This window comes from Mauremys mutica, chromosome 22 (genome assembly GCF_020497125.1).
Source record: "Mauremys mutica isolate MM-2020 ecotype Southern chromosome 22, ASM2049712v1, whole genome shotgun sequence".
NCBI lineage: Eukaryota > Metazoa > Chordata > Testudines > Geoemydidae > Mauremys > Mauremys mutica.
This window is the reverse complement of record NC_059093.1, coordinates 13300664-13324725: the sequence shown is the minus strand read 5'-3', so window position 1 is coordinate 13324725 and position 24062 is coordinate 13300664. Positions and strand designations below refer to the sequence as shown.

Here is a 24062-nt window from a genome sequence, read left to right as displayed (position 1 = left end):
GGCGGACCCCCCGCCGCAGAATTACCGCCGAAGCCGGACCCGCCGCCAAAGTGCAGCCCGGTCTTCGGCGTTAATTCGGCGGAGGGGGGCCCCCAACGCGGGTCTTCGGGGCACTTCGGCGGTGGGTCCCGGAAGGGAAGGGCCCCCCGCCGCCAAATTACCGCCAAAGACGGAGCTGAACTTCGGCGGCAGGTCCCGCTCAGTCTTCGGCGGTAATTCGCCGGCGGGGGGGTCCTTCCGCCCTGGAGCGGAAGGACCCCCCACCGGCGAAGACCGGGAGCAGAAGAAGCTCCTGCGCCCGGCCCCACAAGAGTTTTCCGGGCCCCCCGGAGGGAGTGAGGGACCCCGCTCCGGGGGCCCCGAAAAACTCTGGTGGGGGCCCCTGTGGGGCTCGGGGCCTGGGGCAAATTGCCCCTCTTGCCCCCGCCTCTGGGCGGCCGTGGATGGCAAGGTCTGATTGCTTTAACCCTTCCAGGCTTCATGTGCAGCTTGTTCAGAGGTAATCAGTGTGGCAGCTGAGGAGCTGCTTCTGGCCAGCAACCTCAATTACAGTTCCTCCTTGAGCTGACCAGAAAAGACTGTGTCTATTAGCAAAGCTTTGTGGCAGTGCCACTTGTGTGAGCTGTAGTTGTATAGTTTGTCCGTCCCTCAGCTGAGTGAACTCTTCCTAGGAATAATTTTACCTGATTAATTCAGACTTTATTTTCTCTTCATGGGTTAGCAGCAAGCAGGTGGTCTGGTTGGTAGAACAATTCCAACTACTTCACTCAAATGAATTTTAGCCTTTGGGCTGTTTGGTGACCTATTCACTGCAGCTCTGTGGTGTCTGATTGCAGCTGTCTCCACTCCTTCAGTGTGTGATTTCCACATGGGGCTTGTTAAGGCTACTGTTGCTGACTACATGCAGCAGAACAGGTGCTAATAAGCAGTGTTTTGCTGCAGTTGAAGCCAAGGAGGACAAACTATATTCAGGACTAGTTCAGTAACTATGGTTGAATCTGCTCTGAGCAGGAGGATAGACCAAAGATGCCCACTTAAATGCATAGACTCATAGACTTTTTAAGGCAAGACAGGACCATCATGAACATCTAGTCTGATCTCCTGCTCATTGCAGGCCACAGAACCTCACCCACCCACTCCTGCAATAGACCCATAACCTCTGGCTGAGTCTCTGAAGTCCTCAAATCATGGTTTCAATAATTCAAGTTACAGAGAATCCACCATTTACACTAGTTTAAACCTGCAAGTGACCCATGCCCCATGCTGCAGGGGAAGGCGAAGCCCCGTACAGGGTCTCTGCCAATGTGACCTAGGGGAAAATTCCTTCCTGACCCCAAATATGGTGATCAGAACTCATGAGCCAAACTATATGGGACCTTTGCTCTGCAAATGAAATTTGCTTTGTTTGTGTTGGGAAATGACTAGGCACTGGTGTTGAAATGAATACCTGTATTGTATTGGACCACACTTTCACAAATACTACTTAGTATTCACCCAGATCTGGGAAGCACATTATTTCCATCCATTAGAGGGTTATAGAGACATATATTCACTGGCCTTTTCATTGAAGCCTTGTCCCATAACATCAGACCAAAAAAAATCAAGCAGAGACAAGTAGCTAGTAGAAAGACTACACACATACTTCCTCCTTTACCAGGCCTAGGTGCTGGTATGTAGGTGGGGAAAAGTTTGTGACCGAAAGGAGGTGTGTGGTTGCTAGTGGTGCTGACTGGTAGCAATCCTAGGAGTTTTATGCTGCATTTCCAAGGTGAAGAGTGGTTGGATCTGTTCAGAGCAGGGATTAGGGACTAATGAAGGAATAAACTGTAGATCTTTTAGGGGTAGGACTAGTTTTAGTTAACAAAACTCCCTGCTGTTTAACTCCTGCCTTAGATTGCAAGGCTCAAATTTGTCAAAGATGACTGTGAAAAAGCACATGGGAGCGATAGAGGAAGGAGCTTAAAATGCAGAGAGACAAAAGGGGCCTTTTTCATCCAGGAAACTCCAGACCATGAGTCCTTTCAGTGCTAGCCCGACAAAAACTGTCCCTGCCAGCCTTTGGCAACAGGAAAAAAATGTTTTTCCAACAGGAGCAGTTGGTTTCAATGTTGCCAATCCTAACTACTCATGAATCATGACCCCTGCTCCCCATCCTATCACTGGCATAAAATCATGAAATGGCAAATAAACTTTTTTTAGGGGGGACGATATTTGCCTTCTGGGTTTTTTTAAACCTTTAGGGTGCACTTTCAAGCTTCTCTCTGCAACCAGCAGGTCTTGAAAGTTTGATTGTTTTTACTAAGTTGTTTGAATCACAGACTAGTAGAAATTCTGGGCTGGCAGGGACCTTGAGAGGCGGGACCAAGTTAACTAGACCAGTGTTTGTCCAACCTGTTCTTAGAAACCTCCAGTGATGGGGATTCCACAACCTCCTTTGGAAGCCTGTTCCAGAGCTTAACTACCCTTATAAAGTTTTTCCTAATATTTAATTTAAATCTCCATTCTTGCAGATTAAGCCCATTACTGTGTGTCCTACATTCATTAGACACATAAAGAGTACCGTGAGCAAATTCTCTACAACAGCCCTTAACATATTTGAAGACTATCAGATGCCCCCTCAGTCTTCTGTTCTCAAGACTAAACATGTCCATTTTTTAAATCTTTCCTCAGAGGTCAAGTTTTCTAAATTTTTTTTAAATCATTTTTGTTGCTGTTTTCTAGACTCCAATTTGCCCACATCTTTGCTAGTGTGGTGCCCAGAGCTGGACACAGTTCTCCAGCTGAGACCCCACCAGCACTGAGTAAAGTGGGGCGGTTACCTCCTGTGTCCTATATACAATGCTCCTATAAATACACCCCAGAGTATTAGCTTTTTTTGCCACTGCATTACATTCTTGGCTCATGCTCCGTTTGTGACACACTATAAACCTTTTCAGCAGTACGACCATCTAGCCAGTTATTCCTCACTTTGTAGCTGGGCATTCGTTTGTTTTTTTTCCTTCCTAATGTAGTACTTATCACTTGACTCTACTGAGTTTCATTGTGCTGATTTCAGACCAATTATCCAATTTGCCCAGGTCATTTTGCTTTCTAATCCAGTCCTCCAAAGTGCTCGCAACCGGGCCTTGGTGCCATCTGCAGATTTTCTATAGCCTACTCTCCACTCCATTGTGCAAGCCACCAGTAAAAACGTTGAATACTACCAGACCCAGGGAAGACCTCTGCAGGCCCCCAGAAGATACACCCTCACAGTTTGACAGCAAACCGTTGCTAACAACTCTGGCTGTGCACCTATCTGAGTTCACCTAGAGCACATTTCCCTAGTTTGCTTATGAGAGGAATGTTATGTGGGACTGTGTCAAAAACCTTACTAAAATCAAGTTATAGCTACTCCTGGGGGAAGGGGGCACAGAATTCATACCTTCCCCAGATTTCTTGGCTTTCCTGCAGAAAAATGCGGAGCAAAGAAATCTGTGGGAAACACCCGCCCCTTCCCTAGCAGCAGATCACCGCGGAGGGAAACTGGGCGTGTGTATGTGCCTCCTTGGAGAGATGGTAAGAGGGTAGGGCTGGGTGCCTGCCTGCCTTGTGAAGGAGTGAGAAAACTGTCCCTCACGTCGCTGTTGAGGCGTAGGGCTGTGTGAAGCAGGCTCTGACCCTGAGGCAGAGCAGAAATGTAACAACTAAGCAGGCAGGCTGCTAATATCCCATTGTCAGTTAATTGTTCCCATTCTTAGTCAATTAAGGCTCCTTTACCTTGGCAGAGCCTGATTGTAAATGACAGTGACAATTTTCAGCTAGGAAGGTCTATGTGGGTTCTCCCTTCTTTTCCTGTGCCAGAGAGGCACGATGGGGTTAAATCTATTTTACTTACTCATTTTAAAAAAAAAATGCAGGACAATGATTAGCAAAACTGTACGACTTTCATGTGTGAAAGTAGGAGCCATTTAAAGCGTCCGTCTACTTTACAGCTCACCAGTCACCAAAATAAAAGTTATGTATTTAAATGAAAATCCAGGATTATAACTGGAATGCAGGGGATTGTAGTTTAACTTTGATGTAAGTATTTGTAATTTAACTTTCGCACGTTTAGGAAATGCTGAAGAATTATTGGGATCTTTCCCCCCTCTGTATGGTAGTTTAAATACATTAGCAAAAGAAGTGAACCTGCTGTGATTATATTGCACTATTTTGACAAACAAAATATGCAGAATTTTGGGTTTTTTGGTGCAGAATTTTGGCCACAGAATTCCCTCCGGAGAGTATATCACAACTGGTGCTTCCCCCTATGCACTAGGCCAGTAACCCTGGCAAAGAAGGAAACCGGGTTGGTTTGCTGTGATTTGTTCTTAACAAATCTGTACTGGCTATTCATTATAACCCTATTATCCTCTAGGTCAGTGGTCCCCAAACTTTTTTTTTGTCTGTGCCTCCCCTTACCTGGTCCGTGTCCCCCCAGGACCAGGAGACAGTGGCAGAGGCCAGGCTTGGACCTGCGGCTGGAGCTGGGGGCGGGGCTGGAGTGCAGTTGGGGGCAAGGCAGGACAGGGTGATGCTCCCTGCCTGTCCCCATGGGGGTTGGCCTGGGCCAGACACCCTGCGCCCCCCTGAACGTTCCTACGTGCCCCCCCAGAGGCAGGGCTGACAGTAAAATTGAGCTCTTATTGGTACGGCGCGGGGTCTGCCCCTCCCCCAAAAGGGGTGGGGCCTCTGGGAGAAGGGGCGGGGGGGGTCAGCGACCCCCAGCCAGCCCATCTGCGCTGCCCGGCCCGCGCTGCCCAAGGCTCCAGTAGTGATTTAAAGGGCCTGGGGCTCTGGCCGCCGGTGCCACCCTGGGCCGTTTTAAATCGCAGCCCTGGGGCATCTACTACTTTTGCTCCCCCCCGCAACCCCCATCAGCATCCGGGGGCGGGGGCAAAAGGGGCAATGACATTAAAGCGCTGCCACAGCAGCGCTTTAAGCAGGGGCCTTAAAGTCAGCGGTACAGGCTGGTACTGGCGGCTACTCTTTACTGGTACGCTGTACCGGCCCATACTGCCTCGCTTTCACCCCCGCCTAGAGGTCAGCCCCCCAGTTTGGGGCTCTGCTCTGGGTGCTTACAAATTGATTATTAGCTTCTTCCAGTATCTCTCTGGGTTCCAGAAGTTCGGGTGGCTGGTTTATAATTCTCTCTTCCCCCATTTAAGGATAGAGCTGAGAGTATCAACTAATGACTAGCCTCCAGGGGCTGGGGTGTGTGTGTGTGTGGTTTTAAATGCCAAATATCTCAGGAGTTGGCGACAAATCTATTCCGCTGTGTCATAGGCCTTAGCCTGCTACAAATAATGATGGAGATTCTTCTTTAGCTCAAATGTAGGTTTCGAAGCAGCAGCAGAGTCTAGGTGGGACCAGATTTCTTGCACTAGTTAAGTAATCATGATGCTGCCTGTGCCCCAGGGACAGACCAATCAGCCCCGTGACATGCTGGGGGCCTTTGCGGAATGGCGACAATATCAAAGCAGGTACATCAGACTTGATCCTGCCTGCACACCCCAAACTCCCACTGAAGTCAACGGGAGCTTGGCATGCAAGATCAAGTCGTAACGATTGGGTTTGAAGTGAAACTCCCTATTGATTTCCATGTGGGATTCTGCCTGAAACTCACTGAGGGAGACAGTTCCTTGTGGGGGAGCTTTTTTAACATCTTTACCTCGCTACAGCTCTATTGGAGAACAGGTTTTTTTAAAAGGGTGCACACAAGTGTCAAGACCTGCTTCCTTTCTCACAGATAGAGGTGTAAATTGGGGTTTAAAATCCATTGACATGATGAATGGCATTTCACTGGTCTGAGTTAGATCAAAATCAGGACCCTAAAGTAACTTTTTATTCCAAAGAATTCTGAAGCCTTATGTAAAGTTCTATCCACGTGTCTGATACAGCCACTTCTGGGGTGCAGGGTACCAGCCAGATGGCACGCGGCCAGGGCCGGCTCCAGAGCCCAGCGGGGCAAGCACCCGCCTGGGGCGGCCCTTTCCCGGGGGGGCGGCAGGCTGGGCCGGCGGACCTGCTGCAGTCATGCCTGCGGGAGGTCCACCGGAGCCCCGGGAGCAGCGGACCTGCCGCAGGCATGACTGCAGAGGGGACGCTCGGCCGGCGGCTCCAGTGGACCTCCCGCGGGCATGACTGCGGATGGTTCGCTGGTCCCGCGGCTCGGCTGGACCTCCCGCAGGCATGACTGCGGCAGCTCAACCGGAGCCGCCGGACCAGTGAACCGCCCGCAGCTGCGGGAGGTCCAGCCGAGCCGCGCGACCAGCGGACCCTCCGCAGTCATGCCCGCGGGAGGTCCGCTGCTCCCGCGGCTCGGGGGCGCCTCCCGGGCATGACTGCTTGGGGCGGCCAAATTTGTAGAGCCGCCCCTGCACGCGGCACACTGCCCAAAGGCAGCTGGGTAGGTAACCCTGGCCTGGGGCATTGGACCAAATCTTTAATGTCTATGCAGAGCAGAATGAGCCTTGGTTTTCAAGTCTCTTCCATGAGAATCCTCCACAGTAAACATCATGGGATTCAGTGTCTCATCTAACTCAGAAAGGCAACAAGATGAGTTGGCTTAGTGGGGAATTGAACTTGTGGCTCTAAAGAGTCAAGGTAACTTCTAACCAGAGGCGTTGAGTGTGCAGCCCTCCTCACCAGATTTATACTGAACTGAGTCCCCATGGTCTTTCCCTCTTTGTCAGGAAGGACACTTGTGCTGGCAGGATGCTCTGTCTCTCATTTCCTGTAGTTAATTCCTTCCTTAGGTTAATCTCCATTTTATAATCTAATTGTCCTTAACAAGGAACTGGGGAGGAAGAGAAATGTGGAGACTGACAGGATTTCTCTGCTGTCCTAAGGCTGTTTAGTTTCAGGCGTCCTATCTTCAATTGTGTTTGTTCTTATCAAAAGCCTGTTCCAGCCCTGCATGAAAAGGACCAGTGATAACCTTTTGTTATTTACTTCCGTAATGGTGCAAGCAGAGTTTACAAAGGATCTGGGTGCAACACTGTTATCAAACTGAATTGGCTGAACAATTCTGACCTTGTGCTGGCTCCTCATGCTGCCCAACTAACAGCTGTTAGGTTTGGTCTCTGTAAAAGGAAGGTGACCCCATTTCACTGCCATACCTGTACATTGCAGCCAATATGTGAACACTCGCTCTCATTTGAAATTTAGTGTGAAATGTAGATCATTTTAAATGACTTGCCCACTTTGAACATGTACATTTTGTTGGCTTTTGGATTGTTTAGATTACTTTGTCATATGCACTATGTGCCGGCTCTCATGATTTTTATCATAAGTCCCGCGATATGTAGTGCATTTCTTAAAGCTCCAGATCCTGGAGCCATGTGGTTGCTGAGAATCTTAGTTCTTAAAATAATCATCATCAGAATTAATAAAGCTAAGTGGTTAGCCTACACAGTTCCAGAAAAAAGCTTGAAAATGTGTCTTCAAGGGCTCAAAACCCAGCAGGCAAATAACTCTCCTAAAAAGTATTATGTGTGTTTTTAAATGTCATGATTTTTGGGGACTGCAACTCATGAGTTTGTTTTTTTTGGGCTTGGCTACTGGTTTTTAAACAGAACTTCCTGTTGATTTCAATAGGGAATTCTGAAAACCCGCTGTGGGATGCAGTCCCGTGTGGTTTTTAATCATCATTGCTGTTACATCTTGTAGCATTAAAACAAATAATATTTTCATGTTTTTCTGGTTTCAACTGTAATGCTACGTGCTTAGGTTCTTGTGTTGGGACAAGGGAAATAGATATGTCAATTTCACGTTAACAGTTAGTTATTGACTAGCCAGTTGGTTTCCAGGCTCTGGGATATGGCACCATGGTGGACCTGTATGGATTTCAGGGGAATATTTAGGATGAGATATTTCAAAGTAATCAAAAAGATTGGATGCCCAGTTCCCATTCAAATTAATATGAATAGCTTAAAGTGAAAATCATGTCCTTACTGGACAAAAATACCCTGTTTCCATTAGAATCACTGAATGTGTGTGGGAAAACTTAAGAGATAAAAAGGCATCTACTACTCTAAAAGTTTGTTTCTGCAGGTTTTGACCTGACTGTCTAAAGTCTCATTTCTGCTAAAATCCAGGAGAGTTTTGCCATTGACTTCACTAGGAGCAGCATCAGCTCAAGCACTTGTGGCTCAAGCACAGAGTTGGACGTAATTTGTCTGGATGCAAGTCTGTCTTGAAATAATCTCTCTTGAGCATGTGCGTGTGAAGGGGGAATTAAAGTGTGATCCATTTCTTTAGCGGCTTGGAGCATCCCAAGCCTGTCTGGTTTGGAAGGCTGAGTTGAATGATGTCATGCTGTTTTTGCCCCTTCTGGCACTTGCCGCTGGCCAGTTCTGTATTACAGACTTCTGTCGGACAGGGGTGTGATGAGGTGCAAGCCCTGACTGGCGTAGCTGTACCAGCCAAAGCCCTCAGTGTAGACACAGTTATAGTGGCTAAGCTGTGGGGTTTTGCTGTTATAAGCTGCATCCCCACTAGGAATGCTTTGCCAGTGTAGTATACCGGGATAGCTGTGCTGACAAGACCTTCCAAGTGTAGACCTGACCCCAGGCTGCATATTTGGTGTTGATATGATTAATCCTTATTAAACATCAGCCTGGGCAGATGAGACCTGGGGTGTGCAGGTCTTAGGATTCACAGGCTGGGAACTGAAGTCTTGAATGGAAAGACATATTTACAGATGACGACAAAAAACCTTTGGTGAACAGAAGGGCCCTGAATCAAGGTCAGATGCCAGCTCCAGTCCAGCAGCCCTGCTTGGTCAGATGAGACCTGCCTTTTCCTAGAGCTCTCAGGCAGCCCTCTGACTTCCAGCTCCTGGACATGGCACTCCCGCTCTAGGGTTTCTCTCAATACGTGCGTCTCTAGCACTTCGAGATGCTTGCAGGTCTGTGCAGAGACCAGAAGAGATGGTAGCTAGGCCTTGGAAAGGACAGACCCCTGTGCCAAAGTGATGGCTTGGCAGGGTCATATCAGGTTGAGTCTCGTGTGCCTAGCGTTTCATGCCTCCAGGTTTTGTTCTGCTTATCCCAGAACACTGGGGTGGTGGTGAGAGCTGGAAGTGTAGTACCCACAAAGTGGAAGATGTGCTGGATGCCGCAGCTGACAATACTTAGCCCTTGCTGACCATGGGTGTGTGAGGCAAACCCTCAGCTGCCCCTCCAGCAGAGCTGCGGCGAGTCACCGCAACAACCCAATTGCACTCGCTCACCCTTCCCGCAGAGCCTGCAGTGACTCACTCGCTGCTCACACAGCAGCAGCCTGTCCCAGAGTAGCGCCGGGGTCAGATGACCTGCTCCCTCCCATCCCCCCAGGGTATTTCTTCAACCCCACCAGAGCTGCAGATCAGTCTGTGCAACAGCACCACCCGACCAGGAACCCTCCTGCAGCCTCGCGGTGTGTCAGGCTCTCGAGCCTGTTCCTGCCCCAGCCTTGTTCGAGCCGTACGCTGCCCTTGCTCCAGCCTCGCCTCCACTTCCTGACCTTCCTCATGCTCTGACTCCCTGGCTTTGACCTGTGGCCTGGACCTGGATCCCAGCCACGGTACTGATTCTGGCTTGTCTGTGGACTCTGATCTCAGTTGTGACCCCTGGATCTCAATTCCAGCACCACCCTACGTCCGGCTTCAACCTCTTCTCCAACTAGTAAGCCTGACTGCTGCAAGGGGGAGCGCCTGACAGGGTGCAGCTGAACACTAACTGCAGGTAAAACCAAAGACTGAATTTCATTGGTTCGGAAATGGAGGTTAAAACAGGCTTTTGAAAAGCTTGTGTGGAACAGCCATGACATGCTGTAGCTCCATCCTTCCCCACCCCACTGGTGCTACCTGGTCACGTCCTGTCTTGGGCAGGCCATGAGCTGGACTGCAAGCTCTTTGGGGTAGACTGTGTTAAAAGGGTCCTTTTCATCTCTGGGCATTGCATTAAACACGGACAAAGGTGGTGCTGCGGTTCCTGCCCCCTGGGCCATTGCTGTCCTGCAGTTGAACTGACTTTCCAGTATTACTTTCCTTTCACCTCCTTTTCCTCATTCTTTCTGATCTATTGCCTCGCAGCTGGAGCTGCGGAGCGAGCCAGAGCCTGCAGCCTGGATCAGAGCCGCTGGCTCTAAACGCACCAGGGTTTTGGAAAGGTCACAGGTAACCTTTCTCCTTGGCAATTGATCTTTGATTATCAGCAGGTAAGTATGCCCAGTGGTCTGTGATGGGATGTTAGATGGGGTGGGATCTGAGTTACTACAGAGAATTCTTTCCTGGGTGCTGGCTGGTGAGTCTTGCCCACATGCTCAGGGTTTAACTGATCGCCATATTTGGGGTCGGGAAGGAGTTTTTCTCCAGGGCAGATTGGCAGAGGCCCTGGAGGTTTTTCGCCTTCCTCTGCAGCGTGGGGCACGGGTCACTTGCTGGAGGATTCTCTGCAGCTTGAGGTCTTCAAACCACAATTTGGGGACTTCAATAACTCAGACGTAGGCTAGGGGTTTGTTATAGAAGTGGATGGGTGAGATTCTGTGGCCTGCGTTGTGCAGGAGGTCAGACTAGATGATCATAATGGTCCCTTCTGACCTTAAAGTCTATGAGTCTAAATCCTGATCCTCATGGGGAGGTGAAATCCCTCCTGGAATTTGGGAATCGGCAGCGTGGGGAGAGCAGGTATTGGGTGGCACTGCAGATTGATGCCAGCAGCACAGAGCCCCGAGACAGCTTGCTCCCTTTTGAGAGTGTTTGTTGGTTCAGTTGGAGGAGAAGTCTCTGGAGGTACAGTGGGGTGTGGGCTGATGGTGAAGGCGAAGTATCCGGCACTGGGTCTGTGCCTTCTGCTCTGCCCAGTCCCTGCCTTTTGCCAGCGTGGATCTCATGCCTGTGCCTGGAAACTGTCCTCTGGCCGTTGTGGCTCTCCTGGGACCCCACCAGCCACGTAGCTGGACCTTGATCTCTGCCTCATGTCAGAGCTAGGATGGGAGGGTGCCATCAGCCCTGTGGTGCCGGGCACGTGGCTTGAAAACTCCAGGTTCGGCTCCGGCTTGGTGGGAGTGGAGGGGACTTTTTTGTTGTTAAACTAAAATCTTTCTTGTGTTCCTGTGGTGAGAAGAGCTGGGGGTGGTGTGGAGAGCAACACCATGTCCTCCCTCTCCCTTCTCACCCCCCAGTGCGGAGTGAGCGGGTGTCGGAAGCCGTCTGGGTGGAGCCCGATATCGCGTGTGCCGGGTATTGCATCTGTAGCGTTTGTTCTTGCTGTCACTGTGTTGCATGGCCTGGCCGCTCAGAACTGTATGTTGACAGCAGGCTAGGACTCTCTGATCCTCCCTCTCCACAATCAAAGTCCTCTACCCACCTCAGCGAAGGAGACTCACTATTAGCTTCTAGCAGTATAGGGCTAATGGCACACAGCTGAGCACTTTTAATCCCATCCAGCAGAGGGCAGGTGGTGTGTACACACACAAACCTTTAGTGGGTGGGGTTGTGTTTAATCCTGCATGCTGTTAGGTCAGGCATCTCTCAAATTGTAGTGGCTCAATCTTCTGAACAGCACAGGACCTGAAGGTGGTGATGCTGAGCAGTGGCAGCTTGCTCCGTGAGCAGGGTGCTGCGCTGCACGCCCACCCGTGAGCAGTCTGCCAGCTAGAGAAGCCGATGCCTCTGATCATGAACTCTGAGTCACCATTGCGATACAGCGTCACGTTCCAAAGACAGCCTGGCTCTCTGAGCGGGGGACCCAATCTCCTCCTCTCTGCCGACTGGGGCGTCTGCTTTTCAGTAAAACCTTCCTAGTTCAAAGACCTGCCCCCTCTCCCTGCTGCCCATGCATGCTCTGGGCTTGCTGCTGGCAGCGTGAGTCATTGCTTTCCCTGAAGTTCTGGTTTTTCTAGACAGATCAAGGTATTTTTAGACCGGAATCGTGAACAGCCGTATCACAGGGGAGGGAGAGGCTCACTGCTCAGGGAACCCTGCTCTTCCTCCTCTGTGCCACAGGTCGTCATCAAGTGAACAGCAGCACTTGGAGAATGGGGAAAGCCACTGCCCTGCTGGTGTTTCAGAGCAGAGCACTGGGGGGCTTATGGCGCAGCGCCTATCTCTATGGGGATGCATGAGGAATGGTGTTCCCCTGCTTTCAGGTGTCCTGAAGGTAACAGCAAAGCTGGACGGGCTCGCTGTTGGCCAGCACATTGCCTGACTGAGAACAGAATTCAAACGGATTGGCCATACAGCTGATGCAGTGGGTGGGTCCTGAGAGCTGGCCATGGGTTGGCTTTCAAGCCTCTCCAAGCTCTCCTTACTGGTAAGAGACACACAGAGGGTCTCCAGTCACTATTAAAAACTAAATTTACACCTCCCAAAGTGGGTGAGTCCCCTTATCCCCCACTTGCCCATGGGGAAGCCTAGGCACAAAGGAAGTGATTTGCTCAAAGCCACAGAGGAAGCCTGATAGGGTGGATAAAAATCAATTATGATTTTTTTTAAACCAAAAAAAATCTGTGCTTTTTTTAAAATTTAAATTGGCTTCTTTTGATAAAGTGCTTTTTGAGGGGAGAAACCTATCTAAATATTGTAATAAAGATACATTATAGCTCAAAGAGATGTCATCATGGAATAGGGGTTATAAATTCTAATTCAATAGTATGAGACAATATATTCATGTAATGTTTAAGGAAAGTTTTGTAAATGAGTTCCAATAGTTCATGGATTAGGGACCCAATTTTATGGGGTTCCAGGGGTTTCTGTATAGATTATTTAGGTTAATCTTTCTATCTACCCAATGGGACTCACGGTATCATCTGGACTGAGCACTCAGAGATGCTTAGTTTCGCAGTTCTCAAACTGTGGATATGTCTCTCTGGAGGTAACATGCTTGTTAACAGCAAAAATGTTTTAAAATAAATTTTAATATATAGAGGTGAGACCTCAACTCTATTGTCCCTCTGCAAATTTGTGTACACTGTGTCAATCTCTTACCTCTCTAAAAGTGCAAAGTTACAAAAAGTTCAATGAATAGAAGATTGTTGGGGGCGGAATAGATCTGGACAAGGAGGAGAAGTCTGGAGATAAATGTGAGAAGTGAGGGACATATGCTTTTTTGGTAAAATATTATGTTTGCTGTTGAAGAAAAAGAATCCAGAAATCTTAACGTTGTTGTTTTTAGTTAAATAAAACAATTTAAATGTCTGTCTGGTGATCTCCTCCTAATACAGCACAGCAAGAAAATCCTCCAAATATTAATGATTAACCTCTTGAATTAGAGAGAGTTCACGTCCCAATGACTTCATAGATATCTGCTTTAGTTACCTTTGGTAAATGAAATAACCAATCATTCATTCATTTTCTGATATAGCTGTAAAACTAATCTGAAAAGTTTTCAGAATAAGTCACTGTTTAGAAATGAGTAGTGTGTACCTTCTAAAAATGAAACCGACACCTATCTCTGAGTTGTGAAGAAAATGTTAAGTTTGTCACAACCACCAAGAATGTACTTTTATGTAGAAAACCATGATTAAATCGAGTCTTCCTGAATAGACACCCTGCTGTATTAGGAGGGCAGAACTGTCTAGTTACGGTGGAGGAGGCACGGGGAAACTAAGTGACTTGCCCAAGGTGTCGTAAGATGTTTGTGCCAGAGCAGGGAATTGAACCTGGGTCTTTCGAGCCTCAGGCTAGTGCACTGATCACTGGACTATCCATTCCAGACTCTGCTGCTCTCTCCTTCTGGCACTTGGAAATCACTCCCGCTCTGTGCCTTGGTTTCCCCAGTTGTAAAACAAGACTAATACCCATTTGTGTAAAGAGATGCGAGGCTGGGGTTTGCAAAGCAGCCTAAGGGTATTAGGCCCCAGTTCCTAACCCCCTTAGGCTGCTTTGAAAATGAAACATGTTTACTATTACTACCTGAAAGCCATTGGCCTGTGGTGGACAAAAGGGGGCTAGAAGGAGAAAGGCAGGGAAGGTATATTTCTATACTGTGCCCCTGAGAATTCAAGTCCATGAAAGGAAACACTTTCTGGCAGGTTGGCGCTGAGCCTCAGTAAAGACACACTCTCAATTCACGACATGACATGTCACCTTAACCCATGATCAGTGGCTTGGTTTCTGTACCAAGTGACCGATGTCTCTCTAGTCCTCTTGCTCGATCGGTGTGTAATGTTTGCTGCTCGCAGGATGCTGAGCTGTTACTGATTGTGTCCTCACTGGCGTGGATAACAGCTAAGCCAAGCCTGGCAGCCACAGCAGTGGAATCCAGAGGAATTTGCTAGGGAGATACCAGGGGTAGAAGAGGAGTTAAAAGGGGGAAGAAATGAGCAAAATGAAAACTTGGTGGAATAGTTTCCCTAGACATGGTGGGACGCTCTTTCAGTATAAGCCCTCTCTCTACTGGCAAAACTCTTCAAGGACTCTCCTCCCTAGTCTATACTAGAAGACCTCTAGTGACCTTGCAGTGCAAATATGATTTACCTGGGAAGTGTTACAGCTGCTGCAGTGATGGGCCTTAGAAGGAAAAGGGAAAATGAAATATATGGTAGGAACAAAATTTTAAGATTTTCAACCAAGGTGATGAGCCCCCTCCATCTCGATCTTCTATCATCATCCATCAGTTGTCTGCAGATGTATCCTGTGTTTAGGAGATGCAGGGTTCTGACTAGTGCAGTGGTCCCCAACGCGGTGCCCGCGGGTGCCATGGCATCTGTGTTCACCTGCGTAGTGGCTGGCGAACAAGCATCCGCCGAGATGCCACCAAAAAGCGGCGTAATCAAGAGGCGTCGCCGGCGAAAAGCGGCGTCACCAAGAGGAGTTGCCACCAAAATGCTGCTGACTTTCGGCGGCGACGCCTCTTTCCGTTGCCACTTCTCGGTGGCATTTCGGCGGATGCTTGTCCGCCGGCCACGGTCCTCGGTGGCTTGGACTAGTGGTTTTTCAGGGAAAGGGGATCAGCACTTTGAATGAGTTCCTCCAGAATGAATAAGGGGGCTTGGAAATGGCAATAACAGCTGGGAAGAGCTCATAATACAAACTATGTAGTTTGGATCCCAACTTCTTCCAGATTTGGGATGGGGATGGTGTCTTGTGCCTTCAGAGCAAGGGGGTTGGTTTGAGTAGGCCTGCTGGGAGCTGGTGTGAATTAGCAAGCCTCCTCCCAAGACCCATGGGCACATAACCTCCTCTGAAATCTGGTTTTTAAATTCGCTCTAATTGGTTAATATTCCTACAGCCTGTGGAAGATGTCAAGTGCTAACTAAATATTCTGTATATCACATTGCACAGCTTTTAGTCTGGGATCAGACTGAAATTATGGCCAGTGTGTTAGGAAGTGTGACCTAGAACTCAAAGAAGGAGACTGGAAGGTGCGGTGAATGTGGGAATTTGGAGGGACAGGGATCATTGATGTCCAAAGGCCCAGGTTTGCAGCTGTGGAGGCTGCATGCCCACTATTGTGGAACTGTGTGAATCTTCGGGGTTTGGCGCACACGGTTTTCTTTTCTTTCAGATTTTCAGTTCGAACCAAAAAAATAAAAAAAATTAAATCAATGATTCTCTCAGCTGTAATTGTGAGCTCTCTAGGATCCTTTGGTATTATGGACATGACTCTTATATTGCAGAACAAGAACAAATTTAGCAGAATACCCAGTGTGAATTCCTTCATTACAAAATCTCTGCATTTTTCAGGGGAGGAAAAAAATTGGGTGTAGATGGATTGGCTTGTGGGGGCTAACTTACTTTGGTCCTGTTGACGTTAGTTGCATGTGTGGCCTCTTCCTTCCTGTTGAGTCATCGGGGCTGCTAAGGAGGAGAAATTGTAGTTTTGACAGATGGCCTCCTGTCTTGAGAGTGGTGTGAAGGGAGAATAGGGCTCGGTGCCATTCCAAGCTACCCAATGACTGACATGACTCCCCACCAATGGCAAACAAATCCAGCTGTAGCGTGTCTAGCAGAACATTTTTATCCTGTAGTTAAAAGCTGAGTCGTGGGAGTAGAGTCAACGAATCAGGTCAAATGAAACCAGCCCACGGATTATGCAATAGCTAGGGAGGATTTGTGGTCCGACGGGCAGAGAGCTATAAAGCAAAGACTGGAACAGGAGAATCTGCTTCCAGCGTCTGAGAACTGAATGTATTTGGTGAATGATTTTAGGCCCCCAGTTTTACTTTGTAAAGCTGAATCTTCTGGGTTTTTTGTTGATCGTTGCATGGGAACAGAACAGCTGGTGGAAGATGCCACATTAACAGTCCCGGAGACTGAAGGCTCCTGTTTGCATTGCTGATAGGTGCTCTGTGGTCAAACTGATTCCCCTGCCCCTTACTGTTCTGTCCTCTCCCTGGGCTGAGTGTGGCAGGCCAGGAATGCTGATGGAACCTGGTTCCCTGCATGCCATTAGAGAACATGCCATTGGGCCACCTGCAGTCTTGGTCCTTTAACCGCCTGCCCTGCGGGAAGGGAAGGTCTTTTACAGCAACTCAGGGCTGATCTACACTACACAGCTAGATCGACATAAGGCAGCTTGTGTTGACCTAATTATGTCAGTGTCCACCCTACAGCCTTCCTCCCGCCCATGTAAGTGCCCTAATATACTAACGACATAACTCCACCTTCACAAGAGGCGTAGGGCTTATGTTGGTGTAGTTAGGGCAATGCAGTGTCTGTGTAGACGCTGCTTCTCTTCCGTCGGCTGTCTTGTCAATTTCACAGCTCAGGCAGCTAGAGCCTAGCTGCCCCCTGCTCCCCTGGAGAGCTGAGCAGCTGGTCCCTGTTCCCTGCTGGGGTGAGATGCCCCAAGTGGCTTTCCCCACTAAGTCGGGGGAGTCCATGAGGCAGCCAGGCTTGAGGCAGCCAGGCTTTTGGCAGGGAGCTGCCAGCAGAGCTGAGAGACAGGGCTCTCATCTCCCCACACTGCCCTTCTTAGGTCGGCAGAAGCGCTTGCTAGAGTAGACATATCCTCGGCGTTGTTCAATGGAATTCACTTTGCAGGACAGGTGGAATTTGAGAAGGTCAGGACTAGCAGCACCTTGTTTTTCTGAACAAAAACTTGAGCATGGTCTTTCCCTCTCTAATAGCAGAGATGAGCGGCCTGCTCTTTGTTTAATCAGGAGCAAAGCTTGTGAGAGGCGTGATGGGAATAGAATTCAAACGTGCAAGCTTTGGCCAGGGCTCTTGCAACCGTTGGAGATGCCAGGATCAGCTCTTCTCTCCCAAAGAGCAGTGATGTTGGGATGGTTAGTTTAAAATAAGACTCTTGCGTGCAGTTGTAGCTGTTGGGGTTATACTGGAGCTGGAGGGGAGGGGGACCTCATAAGGGTCATGGCTGGATTCGGAGAAGCACCCGGACAACCTCATTCTATTCTGAACCTCTTGGTCAGCACAACTTGGAGGCTTCCAGCCCAGGGGATTGCGAGCACATTTGGGAGTGTGACAAGAACCGTATTGCCATCCCAAAGCAGTCAAAGCACGTGAATCAAATTCCAAACACCCATGGGATTGGCTCAGAGATGATGAGATTTTTTTTTTGTTGCTTTTGAATGCTACACTGGAGGCTTTTTATTTTCTTTCTGCTTCCAGAGTCTTCAGGGTTTGCATTTTCAAGCTTTTCTCTGTAACCATGAAGCTAGGCCGTTATTTATTCCTTTATTTCAAAGGAAAGCTGAGATTCTGAGGGGATAACGTGACATCAGGAGCCTGGGTTTTAAGAAAAGCAACTGCAATAATGAATGATGATAAAATCAGGAGAGTTGGCAATTCTGTGAAAATGACCTTGATGGAGGTATTTTATGCCTCTGGTTATGGCCAGTTACTGATACTGAGGAGAAATGTGTCAGAACCGCCAAGAAGCTTTGGTTCCAATTAGTTTCTTTTTGTCCGTCCTGATTAATATGCACTATATAATGTGCACAACAAACTGGTCCATTTGTGCAATATTTCGGTTTCATGGCGATCAGCCTGTCCTTTCTTCTGTTGCACCCAGCCTCATGGGAATTGCATGCTGTCTAGGCAAACTCGGTCTGTATGGTGTGGGCCATCATGGACTTCATGGTGGCTCTGCTCTTCGCCCTTTTTTGGTGGAGAGCCCATCTGATTATCAAGTCACAGCTGTACACGGTGGTATTACAAACGCTCCACAGAGTCAGCTGATGAAGAGACAACCAAGGGTGCTAGCAGCCATCTTAATAGATCGGACTCTCAGGGCTTTATGGTAACGATGTGCATCTGAGTCTTGGACTAATTAATTCTGCCAGTAACTAAGAGAGGTCTTGAAAGAGCTGATGAGAACACTGTGTTCCTTTTAGTATCCAGGGCCTTTCAATGACCATTTTAATAGTTGCTTACAAAGGATTGCATTTCCACAGGGCTTCGTAAATCATCAGTAGAATGTGTTCTGTTGGGATAAAAGGCCTGAGGCCATGGCTTGGGAAAGAGGGTTTGGAGAGGTTACTGGGGAAGAGGGCAGAGTAGGAAGGATTTCTGGAATTATGGGAGTGTTAGGGGAGAGGGCTGGGCTCAGCAGCAGACAGGAAGTGGGAGACTATTCTAAACTTGGGGGCTGGGGGGAAATAAGGGAAGGTGCAAAGATGAGAATAAGCGAAGGAAGCAGTGCAGAGCTTTGCAAGCACTAGGGCAAATAGCCGGGGAGAGCAGATACATGGATCAGGTAGGAGGCAGCTGAGAAGAGTCTCGCCCTAAAGGGTCTTTGGGTTTGTTGTGAGGAGCCTTGAGGAGAGGTGACAGGGCATGGCAAGGTGAGCTGGGCAGCAGTTAAGGACAGGCTGGAGTAGGCTGCAGTGCTCGAGGGGAGAGGTGGCCTGGACTCACTCGTTACTAGGCACATTTCAAGTTGAAGGGTCCCAGAGCGCTTCACAAATTGCACCCCATCAGCACAGAAATGCAGCCACCTCGGGATGAGAAGGGAGGTGGCCGGCTGGCTAGAGGGGAGCAGAAACTTGGCCAGTGAACTGGGGCTCTGAAGCCCTGCTCTCCTGAGGAGTGCTCTGGGGTTTTTAATATCCCTTCCTAGCAGGTAGGTCTTGGTGGTGTCAAAGAGGCTCAGAAAGGCATGGTGAACTGTACGCAGCTCTGGATACGGGGCAGGATGAAGGGCTGCGTTAGCCCAGGTGGGATTTGAACCCCTTTAAGTAGGATGTGTCTAGACTGCAGGGCTGATGCTTAGAACTCTGCCACATCCTCCAGATGGTGCATAAAACAGGAAATACCCCGTGACACCTCCTTGCATTAAGGGCTGAGTGTACAGAGTGTGAGCAACCACCAAGGCTGGAGAGAAACAGAAGCGAATGCAGACTATATCCCATGCTTGCTCCTTCCTCTTTGCCCCTCTTTCGGTGATCTTGGAAGGAAATGCACAGGCTGTTGCTGGGTCCCTCCCTGGCCTGGCTGAGTTTGCTCCTTGCAGGTACGTGGGAGGGATGAGGCAAGCTGGGGGCAAGGGTTGTGAGAAAGTGAAACTCTGTGTGTGTGTCCCTGAAACCCTCCCGGCATGTGGCAGCGAGTTCATCAGCACCTCCCTGCAGCCTCTGGGTTTCTGTCTATTCATGCTGCAGCTGAGTCAGGCTCCTGAGCTCTCCTGTGTAATTTGTATGACCACAGGTGCTCTTAGCCACGAGGGGAGGGGTGCTGCCCATAGATTTGACTCTATTAAATCTAGCACTCAAATGCTCTGCTTAGATGTAGGCTGGCAAACTTCACAGCTTGACTCGGGGTGTCCTGTTCTTGGGCAGGATGTCCCTGTATAAACATCCCACAGTCAAGTGTCAGAAACAGTGATATCTAATGGTTAGAGTGAGGAGACCCTTGGCTGAACTCCCAGCCTTGCCACTGCCTGACAAGTCACTTTGCCCCTCGGTGCCTCAGTTTCCCCAGCTGTGAGAAGTTCATACTTGCTTACCCTTGTACTTAAGGGCGCATTTACACTAGCACATTTTGCTACTACTAGTGCTCCTCTACTATTCTATATCTGCTCTTATACTGCCCTCATCACCCTGATTTCCTAGCACCTTCCAGCTGTGAGTAAAATCTGTTGTGTGCTCTGTTGCGCCTCTCTTCCTCTCCCCAGGGGGAGAACTGTTCGTGGTGTGGAGTGTTTTGTTTGGGGTTTGTTTATGTCCATGCTGCTCTGGGTTTGTTAGAGGCGGCAGGTCAAAGTCGTGTGCTTGGAACTTGAAGCAGGAGGAGGGGAGGTTTGGGATGGTTCTTAGTGCCCGTGGGAGTTTGTTCTGCAGTCTCAGCCAGGCCCCGGAGAAAACTCTGTTTCCTGCACGGGCTGGTGGTGATTTACGGCAAGGCTGGAAGCTGGAGTGGAGCCAGGACCAGGGAGCTCTGACCTCCCGCTACCCTGCGAATTACGGTGCAGCCTGCTGGTGTGGACCGAGCCCAAGCTCCATGTGGTGCCCACATCCTGATGGAGTATCTTTGTCCACTGTCTTTCTGTGCTCTCTAGATCCTCGTGCTCCTTCGGGCTCTCCCAGTATCCCACGTGAGAGTTCTTGGTTTTATGCTACTGAAATTAATGGCATGAGCTTCTCTCTGAACCTAGTACATTTTGCATGTCAGTAGTCCTGCATCCTAGTTCCCTGTGATAACCACTAGTCCCACTTACTTCCATACGTCTCACGGGTCTCCTGTCTTTAAGCAATCAGAGCTCTGACTGGCGTGTTCACACATTTGGTCTGTTTTCACTTTTGATTTCCTTTAATTGAATCAACTTACCTTTTGTGAATTCAGGAGCTGCTTGAATTCGAGTTGCAGAAGCATCTTGACTTTCCTGCTCCCAGGAAAGTTTTGCAAGTTATTTATAGTTTGGTGTGTGTTGCAATGTGCACGCGACTGTGTGTGGTGCATGCATATTGCAGAATTGTTTTGAGTAAGTTCCTGTTAGTTTCATCAGCTTGAAGACAAAGTTCTCGTAAGGTTATAACGTCATGATTTTTATATGTGCGCTAGGGCCATCTGCTAGGTGGAATGTTGCCCTGCTCAGTCTTCTGGCAGAGCTGATCTCTTTGGATAGGTCTGTGCTTTGGGACCTAGTCCTGGTGGATGGGTGGGTAGGTATTCATTAGCCAACAACTGTGGTGTCTGTGACTCAAGGATCACTTTGATGTTTGCCCTACTGTTGTAGTGAATTTCTCTGTAATGACGTGTTGAATTATCATGCAGGAAGTTATTTAACTCTCCTCAGGGGTGGCACCGGAGGCCGTTACTACAGCGAGATGGAGGATCTTGGGGAGAAGGTGCCAAGTGCAGGTTACCAGCACTGATAACGAGCTCTGGGGTGGGATGGGGGCTGAGCTGGGAGAGGAGGATTATTTTAACCCTGATCAGCGGCAAGAGAGCACTTCCGATGACTGCTGTGGCACCCTCCCCAGGGATCATTATTAAAAAGCGAAGAGGATTAGTGTTAACACTCTCTATTACATAGAGAGGTCCAGTGATTAGATTACTGCATATTTCTCTACACAGAAGCTCGCTGTTGTAATGATTATTGTATTGTCTGATCTTTACGTGGCTAGAATTGTCAGCCCATTAAAACTTCCTGAATAAAGATATTGGTTAATAAATAAATCAGAGAACAGGGTCTTTGTGCTTCATGTTCATCCTATGTGATAACCACTAGTCCCACTTGGTTCCGTACGAGGGGAAGCAGGACTGGAACTCACATCTCTAGAGTTCCAGTCCTGTCCCTCTGCACCGAGAGGCCCCGCCACCAGGGCATGGTGTGCATGTAGCCATGAGCTTTCTAACTCCGTGTCCCCGACTCCTCTTCCTAGGACATGAACGGCCTGGAGGAGGGGGTGGAGTTCCTCCCCACCATGAATGCCAAGAAGGTGGAGAAACGCGGCCCGAAGCGATGGGTGGTGGTGTCTGGTGTGCTGCTCATCTTCCTGCTCGTCTCCCTCATTGTCGGCCTCCTGGTGTGGCACTTCAAATGTGAGTGTGGCGCGTCCCCGCCTGGACATTGCAGCTAGACTGGACGGCTAGGGTGGGCTCGCCCGTGGCACCTGACCCCTCCATGTCGGAGGGCTTTAATTCCCGCAAATGAGCTGCCCACAGATGAACGCTGCTGCTTTTTGGGTCTATGGGCCCCATTGTATTGTCTCTGCACAAACACCAAAGAAAGATTTGGTCCCTGCTCTGCAGAGCTTGCAATCGAAGTGCCATGTAAAAGCTGGCGGCCGCCTCTCTGCTTAGTGTGGCTTATGTAGCTCAATTACACTAATTGGGGGGGCAGCTGCAGCAGCCCGTCCTGGCTGGGGTGCCCCCCTTGGCGACTGACTCCTGAGGTGCTGTGAGTGAAAGTGGGGTGGCCATTGCGGGGGCCTCTGGCACCTGAGCATCCCAGTCCCTCCTGTTCCCTGCCTGTGGCATGCAGCAGTTGAGTCTCCTCCAGCCTGCAAGACTGTGTCTGATTTTGGTGGCGGGGGGTGGCAAGCAGCCTGAGGTCAGACTAGATGATCTGGTGGTTCCTTCTGGCCTTCAACTCTATAGCTCTGTATGTGGTAGTGTAACCCACACACCTCCTGGGTGTGGTGTCCTGTCCCATCTAGTGGCCCTGAGAACACTTAGAGAGAGTTAATGAGTCTGCTCTACAACCTTGGCTAAGAGCCAGTTGGCTTTTAGCTCATGCGGTAGAGGCTCATGCACTAAGCTCCAGAAGTCCCAGGTTCGGTCCCGCCTGCTGACCACCGGGGTCTGTCTGTGTTTTCCAGTGGTTAGAGTAGGAAGTCAGGACTCCTGGGTTCTCTTCCCAGCTCTGCCCCTGCCCTTTGTAAGCCGAGTTCCTCGCCTTGCTCGGGCTCTCTCGCTCTGATTGCTGCACTGAGATCCTTTCTCTTTCTGCAATGGCGTTTTCCAGACCGGAGAGCCCCTGTCCAGAAGGTTTACAATGGCCACCTAGTGATTGTGAATATGAACTTCACTGACGCCTACGAGAACTCCAGCTCCACCGAATTTGCCATGCTCTCCAAGAAGGTGCAGCAGACGGTAAGGGACTCGCTGACTCCTCCCCACGTGGGAGCTCTCAGCTCAGCCGTCTTCCCACCCCAGAGATGGTCATGAGTGCTGCGATTCTGCACTGCAGTCCACTTGGCACTTTCTACCCTGATCCCTCCCCCTGGCTGCAGTACCGGCCTTCTGTATGGCCACCTGAGCACAGTGGGCTGAGCTCAGTGCCGTGGAACGGGTTGTGGATCCAGCTGTGTAGGTACTTCTAGGATGCCAACACCCCTTCTGCTGCCTCCAATCGCTGAGCACCTCACGGATGATGCTGAAGTTGTCCTCCTGTGACTTTGTAGGTGTCTAAATATGGACTCAGGAGCCTGCCTTAGGTTCCCAGGCTTGCAAACTTTGGCTGGGATGTTAGGGGGGGTTGTTTTTTAACCTGACTCTGTTCTTTTAACACCCAGATCTGCTGGGAATTGAATTGCTCCTGATTTTGTTTAGGTGCTTATTTGTATATTTAATGTGTTTCTCTTACCTTTTTTTTAAATTTTAGATCGAGCAGATCTATAAAAATAACCGAGACATTGGCCCTTATCACAAGAAGACAGTAATAACTGCATTCAGGTGGGTGCTGCGTCCCTACAGTTACATCCTGAGCCCATACGTGGCGGCAGGGAGCTGGTACATCCCGGGAATTAGGGGGAGGTAAAAACTCATCTTTCCTGGGGTATCATGGGACAGAGCCACCTCACTGCAGCAATACCTCTTGGTTTTCCCCCATGCACAGGGAGCAGCTATGAGCTCCCTAGTCGGGCTCCCTTTTATTTTAGAGTAAGAGAGTAAGACGGACTCAATGCAATGAGTCGTCTTTATAACACGCTGCTTCTGAATGGGAGCAGCCCCCAGGGAACAGTATGGTGCGGCACCAGACTGAAATGAAGTGAGGTTGGTCTGCAATGGGCCTCGTTATAATATTAAGGGATCGACTCTCTGTGGGTGACTCAGTCTGGCAGGGCCCTTCCCTGAACAGAGCTCTTGGCAAGGCCATATTCAGCCAGTTTGTTTAGCTCACCTTCTGCCCCAAGAGCCTCAGAACCAG

The 24062-nt window shown here is 49.3% G+C and overlaps 1 protein-coding gene across 3 annotated transcripts in view; it reads left to right on the top strand.

The window, feature by feature from the left end:
* ST14 (ST14 transmembrane serine protease matriptase) overlaps positions 1-24062 on the top strand; it is a 58475-nt gene that overhangs the window by 13244 nt on the left and 21169 nt on the right. For all 3 annotated transcript variants that reach the window (XM_044997333.1, XM_044997330.1, XM_044997332.1), the window contains exons 2-4: positions 21793-21952; positions 22878-23005; positions 23517-23587. In XM_044997333.1, the coding sequence (XP_044853268.1) occupies positions 21796-21952; positions 22878-23005; positions 23517-23587 (356 nt within the window). In that variant the 5' untranslated portion in view covers positions 21793-21795. The remainder of the gene's footprint in view (positions 1-21792; positions 21953-22877; positions 23006-23516; positions 23588-24062) is intronic.